This window comes from Jatropha curcas, chromosome 7, assembly GCF_041381405.1.
Source record: "Jatropha curcas cultivar XTBG-Jc1 chromosome 7, XTBG_Jcur_1.0, whole genome shotgun sequence".
Lineage (NCBI taxonomy): Eukaryota > Viridiplantae > Streptophyta > Magnoliopsida > Malpighiales > Euphorbiaceae > Jatropha > Jatropha curcas.
Genome location: NC_143157.1, coordinates 24,113,779 through 24,124,618, shown reverse-complemented (window position 1 = coordinate 24,124,618; position 10,840 = coordinate 24,113,779). Strand labels below are relative to the sequence as shown.

At 28.9% G+C, this 10,840-nt stretch overlaps 2 protein-coding genes across 2 annotated transcripts; one reads left to right on the top strand and one right to left on the bottom strand.

The window, feature by feature from the left end:
- The first annotated feature begins 3,987 nt into the window (after positions 1-3,987).
- On the top strand, positions 3,988-6,683 carry SGP1 (Ras-related small GTP-binding family protein). Its single transcript, XM_012215379.4, has 6 exons — positions 3,988-4,557; positions 4,649-4,769; positions 4,871-4,967; positions 5,050-5,089; positions 5,622-5,705; positions 6,261-6,683. Exons 1-6 carry the CDS (start codon positions 4,201-4,203, stop codon positions 6,423-6,425), a joined length of 864 nt encoding a protein of 287 aa, XP_012070769.3. The 5' UTR covers positions 3,988-4,200; the 3' UTR covers positions 6,426-6,683.
- Positions 6,684-7,696: 1,013 nt separating this feature from the next.
- Positions 7,697-10,119, bottom strand: LOC105632910 (putative F-box/LRR-repeat protein At1g56400). The gene is made up of 3 exons (XM_012215378.4): positions 9,134-10,119; positions 8,209-8,382; positions 7,697-8,099 (listed from the first exon to the last, which is right to left on the bottom strand). Exons 1-3 carry the CDS (start codon positions 10,049-10,051, stop codon positions 7,797-7,799), a joined length of 1,395 nt encoding a protein of 464 aa, XP_012070768.1. The 5' UTR covers positions 10,052-10,119; the 3' UTR covers positions 7,697-7,796.
- Positions 10,120-10,840: the final 721 nt, after the last annotated feature.

Below are 10,840 nucleotides of genomic sequence, written 5' to 3'. Positions count from 1 at the left end.
TAATTAATTAAAATTTTTTATTGCATATATAAGTGAGATTTGAACCTTAATGTCAACTTTTAAATAGTTTTACATTGATATTAAAATAAAATATTAATTAAAAATTATATTTTCTTCTTATATTGATTCTTATAAAATAGAACACAGTTTGGTACTTGTTGCAATTTAAACTAGATGAGTGAAAATTGACTAGGATGATCTCAGATAAGGAGTACTTAAATTCAATTAAATTTATGATTTTGGTCTAATGATAATGTTATTTTTTTATAATATAATAAATTTTGGACTTCTAATTTTTTAAAATGACTTGATTCTGAAAAAATGATATCAATCATATCAGAAACAATCATGATTTTCCCACTAGGCTGCTGTGTGTTGCTACTAATTCCCCCCAAGAAAGGTTAAATTGGATGATTTAATTTCTGTACTCAAGAAACTTTAGTAGCTAATAGCTAACCTTTTGCCTGCCATGATTGGATATATGGATTCCTAAGCTTTTCAATCTCCTTTTCATATGCCGACACGTGTATTGACACAATCCAAATCACTTGAATACTTGAATAAATATTTAATTTAATCCTTTAAATTTTCATTAGATATCTAACCAATGTGACCCAAAATTCACTCTAATCAATTTAAGACGTATCGCCCAAAATCAATAAATTGATCACAAATTCAGAGTTTATATTTAATTTAATTCAAAAATTAATTTTGAACTAAATTGTAGATCGAGTGCAGCGGTGGAACTAAAAATAATTTGCAGTGAAGTCATTATTTAATTTGATTTTTAACGGGATCAAATAGATTAAAAATTCTAAATTTTTTCACTTAATAACAAATGCTGATATATCATTACAGATTATATAATAAGGGCAATCGTCCCCTTTAATTTACCAAATTAATAAATGCAATTATGATCGAAATGACTCGAACTGAAGACTTTTTACTCTTTACATAAATAAGAAGATCAATAAAACTACCACCTGATTAACAAATTGAACATATATTGAAAAGAGCTCGGCAACAAAACTCAAATTGTAATCAATGAAGAAGAAAAGAAAACATACCTAATCATGCTTAGTTGAGGTGTTCAATTAAAATTTTTCTTAATCAATGAAACAAGATATTTAAATTATCTATAAGCTTTGACATTGTTTGCACATACTAGCTTGATAAGAATAAACTTCATTCTTTAATGATTAATTATAGTTTGGCATTACTTTGTTATGTCCTAACCAACACCACCAATTAATGGACTATATAGCCGCCCAACAACATAATATATAATGGGTAGTTAGGTAGTTTTAGTCCTAGGTGACTAGGTGTCCACCCTCAAGCTCCTCCCTTACCAAATGTCACATCAGATCAATAGTGTTTAAATTTTCAATTGAGGGGTAGGTACCCTCCAAAAGCAAACACAATTATTTTTATAAAACAATATTTTACAAAATTACAATGTATATTTAGTTAAATATGTATCTATCTATCAGTAAACAATTGCCCGGGCCTAATGTACAGACATAAATTTTTTTTTTGATACGAAAGACCCGATAGATCGAAATAAAATTGTGGTATATAGTAGAGACAATTCTTCCTTTTGAATAACATTCACTGTATTTGTGATAATTTTTTTAGTGAAGAAGACTCGAATTCGAGACTAATCAGACCACGCCTGATTGACTTATAAAAATAATTATTAAACTTTATTTTTTTACAAAGATAATATTGTTTAATGTTATATTTTATAATATGCAATTTCGGCAGATTTCAAACTCAAGCTCGTGGATTGATATATTATAAACTCATTTATAATATAAGAAATATTCTTTTGAAATTTGAAAATTGATTAACTAAATTTATTTTATATTTTTTTTTTGAGAAAATAGTTTATATTAACTAGGAATCACATTATTGGGAATAATTTTATCTAGTAATATAATAATTCGTAACTTAAATTCACAATATTTTTCTTTAATAATTTACTATACACTAGAAAAAGGATTTAAAAATTAAAAAAAAAAAAGGAGAGAGAATAGAGTAAAATTAAATCTCAAAAGCCGTGATACAAAAACAGGTTGAAAGAGCCAAATCGATGAACGATCATCACTTTTACTGTGTGCTTATGGTTGGAGTTTTGTAATTGAATACAGACTCCACTTTTTAGAAACATTGGAATTTTCAAATTTGACCATCACTTTGTTCTTATCAACTAGGATCAAAATATAAATTTCAATGTATCTTTGTGAGGGGCATGTTTGGAAATGCACTCCTGCTATTGCTTCAATTCCAATTAAACTAAATATATTAATCTTTTTTTCACGATAAAAGTTAAATCGAATCGACTAGCGTATAAAATCACATTAATTGGATTTTTAATTATTTTTGAACAAGTTTAAATTTTATTAAAATCAAATGGAAGTATTTTTAAAATTAAAATCAAGTTAAATTTATATTTTCTTTTAAAATTAAAATTGAATATGATAAAAATCAAATAAATTTTAATTAAATCAATTTAACAAGATTCATTTCCCTTAATTAAAAATTTTGAATTTAAATTATAAATATGAAGTACTTTTAAAATTTGTTAAGCGGCTTGGTGATGTTATTTAATAAAATTCAAATGAGTCGTGCGCATGTAGTCTTCAGAAATTAGATGATTTCTAAAAATATAATGTCGGTCTGATTTAATAAATTTGGTCGGCTTTACCGAACTAACTGGATGCAGCCATAGCCAAACGTTATTATCCAATAAGTTTTGTTCTCGAGCAACTGCCAAAACTGTGAGCCATCTACGACTACTAGTAGTGTCATCATAACACATCATAGAGGGAGTTATTATATTATTATTATTATTATTATTATTATTATAGGTTGATTTAAAAATAAGATTGATTGCCATTATAACCAACCTCAATGCCACCAAAAGGAATAGCTCAAAGTGGCAACTAGTAAGCTCTCATCTCTTCTTGCTATGACTTTTATTCACAAAATCAAAATATTCAATTTTTAAGGACATAAATAATATTATTAAGGATTTGTTTGCCATTATTGTTTCTAATAATAAGTTTTTATATTAAAAGTTAAGGAGTAATTTTATTTCTTCACTAGAGATATCATTTGCAATTTGATTTTTATTATTAATCAATTTTACACTAATAAACATGTAATAATAATTCAATTTTACTAGCAAAAAGAAACTATTATTACTAACAATAATAACCTTATTTAACTATGAATATAATTATTTGTAAGAGAATAAAGTCATATATTGAAAGTAAGATCAGGTAAAATATTTTTTGTTCAAAAAGTTAATTATTATGACTTAAGTCATGAATTCAATCATCCGTAATATAAACTCTCCTTAGAATTAATTAGATTTACCGTGAATCGTTAAAATAAATACGAATTGGAATAGCTAAATATCAAAGTAAATGGCAATCTAATAGTAAATGATACCATAAACTAATGGAAAGAGGCGATGGCTTGGACCAAGGCGTTAAGACATCTTGTGGTGATCTTAGCAGGTCTTGCTTTATTCCAAATTCCAAAAAGGCTTAAAGTCCCTTTGATCTGGATCCACCAATCAAAGAGCAACATTTTGCACTTCACTAAACCATTGATCAATCAAAGAGATACATTATAATATTATCTTACTCAGAACAACATATAACAATGGTGGAATGGTTAGTTCCAATAGGCAATCTGTATTAACTAATGTAATTTCCTTTTTTTTAAACAATAATTTTAAAACATCTCACAGGATGCTTGTGCTTTTGGGTATATAAACGAAGTCCTATCTTTCTAACTTGCTTTAATCGCTTCAACATGTATTTATACCATTCACAAAATACCCTTTTTTTTATATCAAAATGACAAACATACCCTTTTCTTCAAATGACTAAAATACCCCTCTCATCGCCTTCTAGGGCTTGAGGACCCTAAAATTGACCCCTAATGCGCTATAATACGTTAGACCCAAGAAGCCGGCAATTTGGACTGTTTGGGCATAGCAAAATAATACCGGTCAACCGTCTCCTTCTATAACACAAAGAAATAGAGTACCTTCCTACCTTTGGCTTAATCAGGTTAGTTAAAAGAAAAAAAACCAGACATCCCATAAAACAACACAGATACACATACATACATAAGGCACATGTACTATGAAAAAGCTTGAAGCAAACCTATTCTTGTTTCGTTTTCATGGAGAAAATTGTTGTTCATGAGAAAATGACACAGATTTGTCGAAAAATTGTTCATGTAAATATCAGGTGGAGCTTTTTTGAACGTGTATCAGTTTTTAGACAGTTTTTTCAGTTTCTTTGGGACAGGATTCTTGCTTGTTCTATAGGTAAGCCTATTAGGTATCGCCGGTTAACTCGCCGGCCTTCTTCTTCTTCTTCTTCTTCTTCTCCGCCGCCAGAGGTTATTGAAGCCGGTAGATTGGACTCATCAATAGATCCCACCACCAGTTTTAGTGGGTATAGTACAGATTCCGATTTAGTCACTTTGAAGATCAGTTTGCTGGGTGATTGCCAAATTGGAAAGACAAGCTTTGTGGTAAGCATATGCATAATATTTAAACTTAATTTTTCTTCATTCATTGTTAATTAATTAATTAATCAATTAGTTACTTTTTGAACTTTTGAAGATCAAATATGTTGGAGATGAGCAAGAAAAGAAAAGCTTGGAGATGACAGGATTGAATTTAATGGATAAAACATTATTTGTTCAAGGAGCAAGGATTACATTTAGCATATGGGATGTAGGAGGTAATCAAATCGATTGATTAATTGATTAATTAAAAAAGTTAATTACTTTTAATTCTTTGTTTCCAATATTTTTGTGATGAGATAATCAATTTTGAGTGCAGGTGATAGTAGGTCACTTGATCATGTTCCCATTGCTTGTAAAGATGCAGTAGCAATTCTATTCATGTTTGATCTTACTAGTCGTTGTACTCTTAACAGGTAATTATACAATTACAGATTGACTAATTAAGGATTATTCCTCTACTTTACTAAAGTTTTTTTCGTTTTTGTGATGTTACAGTGTTATTGACTGGTATAATGAAGCCAGAAAATGGAATCAGGTACTTAACAAATTAAACATTCTGCTTTTTGATAACCAATTCGGTTGTGTTCTTTGTTAAATAAGTAGTAGTAATTAGCTAAAAAGGCTATAAAAACTTTGTAATTAAGTTCTGTTGAGGCTTTAAATGTGGCAATTATAGAACAATAATTAGCATTAAAAGAGGGGAAAGAGTGTTTGTTCAATTTTTAGTACTCAAACCCAGAAAGGAAAAGAACGGAACTGATGTCAAGAATTCAATTGCTTGGCCCATATAATTTAGTGCTGTTCTAATTATATCACCGAAATCCAGTTGAAGAGTGGAGCCCAAAATTGATGATCTTCTTCTATATAAGTTTCTTTTGTGTATATTTCTGGTTTCTTTTTATTTAATTGGATGGTTCGAAAATCAGTATGTTGATTTGGCTCAAACCTTTCTTTTCTTTTTCTTTTTATTTTTTTAAGTGGAGCCTTAAAGTTAATAATTGGACCACTCTGTTTTAATGGTGGTTCTATATATTTCTAACTTTCTGTGTGTCCTTTTGTGTTTGCAGACAGCAATTCCTATACTAATAGGGACTAAATTTGATGATTTTGTTCAGCTTCCCCCAAATTTGCAATGGCCAATAGTGACTCAGGTAACTTAGTTTCTATATTTACATATCATTCAGTTCATCGTCTCTTAAAGACAGACTCGTTCGTTGAACTATTAATTTGATAATGTAACGTTTTCTAGCTGTCTGCCTTCCATTTTAATGTCTTTTTGTGACCAAAAGGTCAAGTATGGTTTGCAGCTAGCTATCTGCATTTAACAACTTGCTGGTCTTAGTTAATTTAATTTCAATGCGTATGACAGACCCATTTGTAAGCTTCTGGAATTTGTAGAACGTCTGTGGAATGACTCAGAGATGACTCTTATTATAGTCTTTTGAGTCCTCATTTGTCAATTCTTTGAAAAATTGACATTTTTGACGTTTGCTTTCCTCTCTGCACGTTTAAAGATAAGCACAAAGGGGCCACAAATTCAAAGTTTAAAGATGGAAAATAACTTTCTTTAAAGGGAATATATATATTACGAATAAATTCAATTACATTACATTATATTTCGTTAGGATTCACTGAATCAAACCGAACCGAACCGAGCCTAATGTTATTTTCTGATAATTGATTGTTGTTTTCAAATTGTTTTACAGGCAAGGGCATATGCTAAAGCTATGAAGGCAACCCTTTTCTTTTCAAGTTCTAAACATAATATAAATGTGAACAAGATCTTCAAATTTATCATGGCCAAGCTCTTTAACTTGCCTTGGACAGTAGAGAGAAATTTGACAATTGGAGAACCCATTATTGACTTCTAATTTTCATGTACATAGGCAAAAAGGAGATGATTAAAGAAACAAAAACAAAAAAGAAAAAAGAAAAGAAGGAAGAAAATTCAAGCTAATCAGCAGCAGATTGATTCCTGCAGAGACCTTTTCTTTTTCTTTGATTGTTCATCTGTTGACATTTTCTTTTTCTTTCTTCCTTTTAACTTTACTTGTGTAAGTAACATGGTTGTAGCATGGGAGTTTCTTGATCCAAATGATATAAAACAGGAGGTAATTTTGTTTATTATATTTTATAATGAGAAAAAAATATTTCTAATTCTAATATTGGTTTTATCCATTTAATAATTTTAAATAAAACCAAGAAAACTCCCATTTCAAGTCAAATTAATGTTCCTATTTGCTTTATATTCACTTTTGAATTCTTGGTTTTCTTTTATAGAAAAAGAAAGAATCCATTCTTGCAATATATTCCCTTCCATCAGAATACAGCATGCCAGCTTGAGCTAGTAAAGTCCAGCTACTGCTTTGAATTATAGTATTATTATACTAAATATAAGATTTAAGTTCTTAATTAAGATAATTATTAAAAATAAGTAATTTGCTGTTTTTTATTTGTTAATTGCCAGCAAATCACTGCAATACTGTTCTTGCTCCCATAAAAAAATGTTATCAATGTGTTTTGTGCTATTTTTATTTTAATAAGCTGTTGCAGCATGTGACATTTTATTTTTGATTATTAAAGTGGACAAGTAGGAATTTGGAATGAATATATATTTGAATTCCAAAATTTAAAGCATGTGTTCAAACTCATAATCTTGTTAGGGTTTGTGGATAAGGTTAGTGTAAACCTGTTGCCAAACACAATTAAAGTCAAACGACGGTTACTAACTTAGGTCTTACGTGAGCAACATGTTCCCAATAGACAAATGGGTAAACCTCGAAAATATGCAATTGAAATAATTTAATAATTGAATTTTAAAACTTGAGCAAATTATCAGTAAATAATTAAATGATAAGCGAGAAAAAAAAATAAAAAAAAAAGAAATGTTAAAAAATTTTTAAATAAATAATACAAATACTAAAATATTAGAGAGATTTAATTACTTAATTATAATTTTGGTTCGCGAACTATTTAATTTCAGCCAATTTCAATATTCGATTTATATTTGAATGGTAATTTATTTTTATTAAAAAATAACATATTTATCCCTTTTAATAATCCATTATAAAACTAAATAATTTGTAACATAATAATAATTAAAAATAATCAAAATGATTAACATAAAATAGAGTCATAAGGATTAAACTAAAACATCTTATATTATTACAACATAAAATAAAAGCAAACATCCAAATAAACTCAACAGAACATAACATAACATAACATATATTAAAACTCATTTAGAAGATAAATATGCGCAGCTTCTTGGAGAGAGCGCCATCATCAGTAATAATATAACGGATCTTTGATATATAAATGTCTCTGTTCTCTCCATCTTCGGTTTCTTCATCAGAGATATAGAGATTCACCTGTTCAAGATTCGCACCAAACTGAATTATGAACCTCAGGACATAAATTTCATTATCTGAGCCTTTAAACCCTTTCACATTCACCACTCGAAGGTTATGATTGATACATGTGTTCATCCTGTACTTCTTCGTCCAAAGTTCTTGGGGTGCTAATTCGAATGGAGGAGTATAATCCTGAAATAAAATTTAACAACCTACCACGTTAGTATTTACATTATACTTACAAAATTTAAGGTAAATGTATTATGAGGTCTCAGGTTTAAATCTTGGATTTAGTGCTTACAGGGAATATTTTTCCAGGGACTATGTCGAAGGTGAGTGTGTGTATATAGCGGCAGCTTCTTAACATAAACTTGATTCCTACAAGCTCATTTTCATGCATTGCAGTTTTCACGATCAGATGGCGGGTATTGATAGGGGCCGGCAAGCCAAGAGGGTCATCCCCTTCAGGAATAATCTGCAAGTTTAGTACATAAATGTATTGAATTTATTCATAATTTTGAACATAAATACGAAAAATAAATAAATGAAGTTACGAAAATATTAATCATGAGAAATGTCGTTATCCGATTTAGATTATATTTATAATGCACGTGTAATAAATAATCATAAACGATTAGATACAAATGCTATTAGAATACATGCACGTGATTAAAATCTATTTATTGATTTGCGACATAAACACGACAAAACAAATAAATGAAGTTATAAAAAGAGTAATTACAAGATATGCGGTTAATCGATCTAAACTACTAAATAAAGTACTAAATCTCTTGCCATATGATTTGATCTATTTATAAATTTGCGGCGTATATACGACAAATTAATTGATTTACGACATAAACACGACAAAACAAATAAATGAAGTTATAAAAAGAGTAATTACAAGATATGCGGTTGATCGATCTAAACTGCTAAATAAAGTACTAAATCTCTTGCCATATGATTTGATCTATTTATAAATTTCTGGCGTATATACGACAAATTAATAGAATAAAAGTATGAATTATATTTATGATGCATGTGTAATGAATAATCAAAAGTGAGTAAATTAATAAACTACATGTGACACAAAATTTAAAAAGCTCTTCCCAATATCCAAATCTACAGAAAATAAACATGATTAGTGTATAATAATAATAAAATATAACACATAAATCTGTTTTAAGAGAGGCAAAAATAATCTGATCAACATTGAGAGAAAATACCTGAAGCAAAACGCTGCAAACTGTCAATACACGAGCAGCATAAAATTCCTGTAAGAAATCACAAAGAATGGTTCCAAGTTCATCAAACTCAGGCTCCATTGAAAAGTCAAGATCAGCCTCTACCATATCCATTGGATTCATAAGGTAAAACTGATTAATTTCACCAGAGTACTTAAAGAATTGTAATCTTGGTCCTTCAACCCAAATCATATTTTTCATAAAATGGCACTTATCAAGAATCAAATTCTTTAGACTTGAGTTCTGAACAGAGACTTCAAAATGCTCCAAACTCCAACATTTCTTTAAACACAAAGTCTCTATCTGGGGACAATTTCTAATCAAAATATTTACAGTAACTTCAGTTATCTCAATCCATCCGATGAAAACAGTCTTCAGGGCACTAAAATTAGTGAACCTGGAAACATCAAAAGAACATGAGAATAACAACAAAGATTCAAGGCCAAAAAGTTGATAAACCTGTAAAGGCAATTCAAACTTTGATGGGTATCGCTCTATGTCATCTTCTATCCATCTAGGATCAGAGAAATCCAATCCAAGGTTTCTTACATTTCGAGACGCAGCAAAAAGGACAAAGTTTTGCATGTCAGAAAGGCATTCTTTTGGTTTAGAATATACAAAAGAAAACTTCTGAATTGCCTTTCGTGGGTAGTTCATAACAATCTGCTTAACAAAATCAATGAAGACATGTCTCTGAGCCTTCTGATTGTCTTCATCTTCGTCACGATCAACAAAGAAACTCTCGTTGAACTCAAGAACAGTGGTCTCTTTCCAGAGATTGAACCACTGCTTGGACAGAATAGAAGTTCTTGCGGCTTCTTTGAAGGGTAAGTAACTAATGATCAGGACAAGCAAAGAGCTTGAGAGTTTTGTGAACATATCCATGTTGCTATTTTCCATGGCTATCAGTTTGTGTGAAGAGAAGGCTGCATGAATTGCCTTTCTATACAGAAAAATGAGAAACAGTAAGAAACTTTTAGACAATTGTTGCAGTTATATACAGATTCCCTATAAGATGATTGGTGAAACGGTGTGTTTGTTCTGCATAAGACAAAATATAAAAATATAATTTAAAAAATATTTATATAATTTTGAAATTCAATTTTATTTAAACTAAAAAAAAAAAAAAAGGAAAACATACAACTAATGTATATGTACATTTGGAGTAAACTTTAATACCTTTGACTAAAGAAAATCCTAACCATCAATACGTTACTACATATAAAAAAGAAAGATAGGAAAGATATCTGTGATGTTTGTCATTTTCTTTCCTTGAAGATTATCTTCAGTTTCTCATGAATATAATTTGACAATAATTAAATAAATTAATTTTAAGCCTTCATTGTAATATTTTGAATTATTATTTCAGAAAATCAAAATGTTAATAACTATAATATGTTGTTTTTTCAAAAAAGAAAACTATAATATGGTTTGATGTAATGAAATATTTAGATAAAACCATTTATTTTTTAAAATATTAGAGATAAAAATAGTTAATTATAATAATAAATAAAAGCAAAAAATATTAATTATTATTATTTTTTATTACGTTTTATCATAATACTTAAAAGGAAAAAAAATTATAAAACAAAAGTGAAATTGTTGCGTCATGAAAGTAGTGCTTATTCTAGTCCATAATTCCATATGTCATGCAGTCTAAGAGCATGAATACACGTGTAATCTTTTATG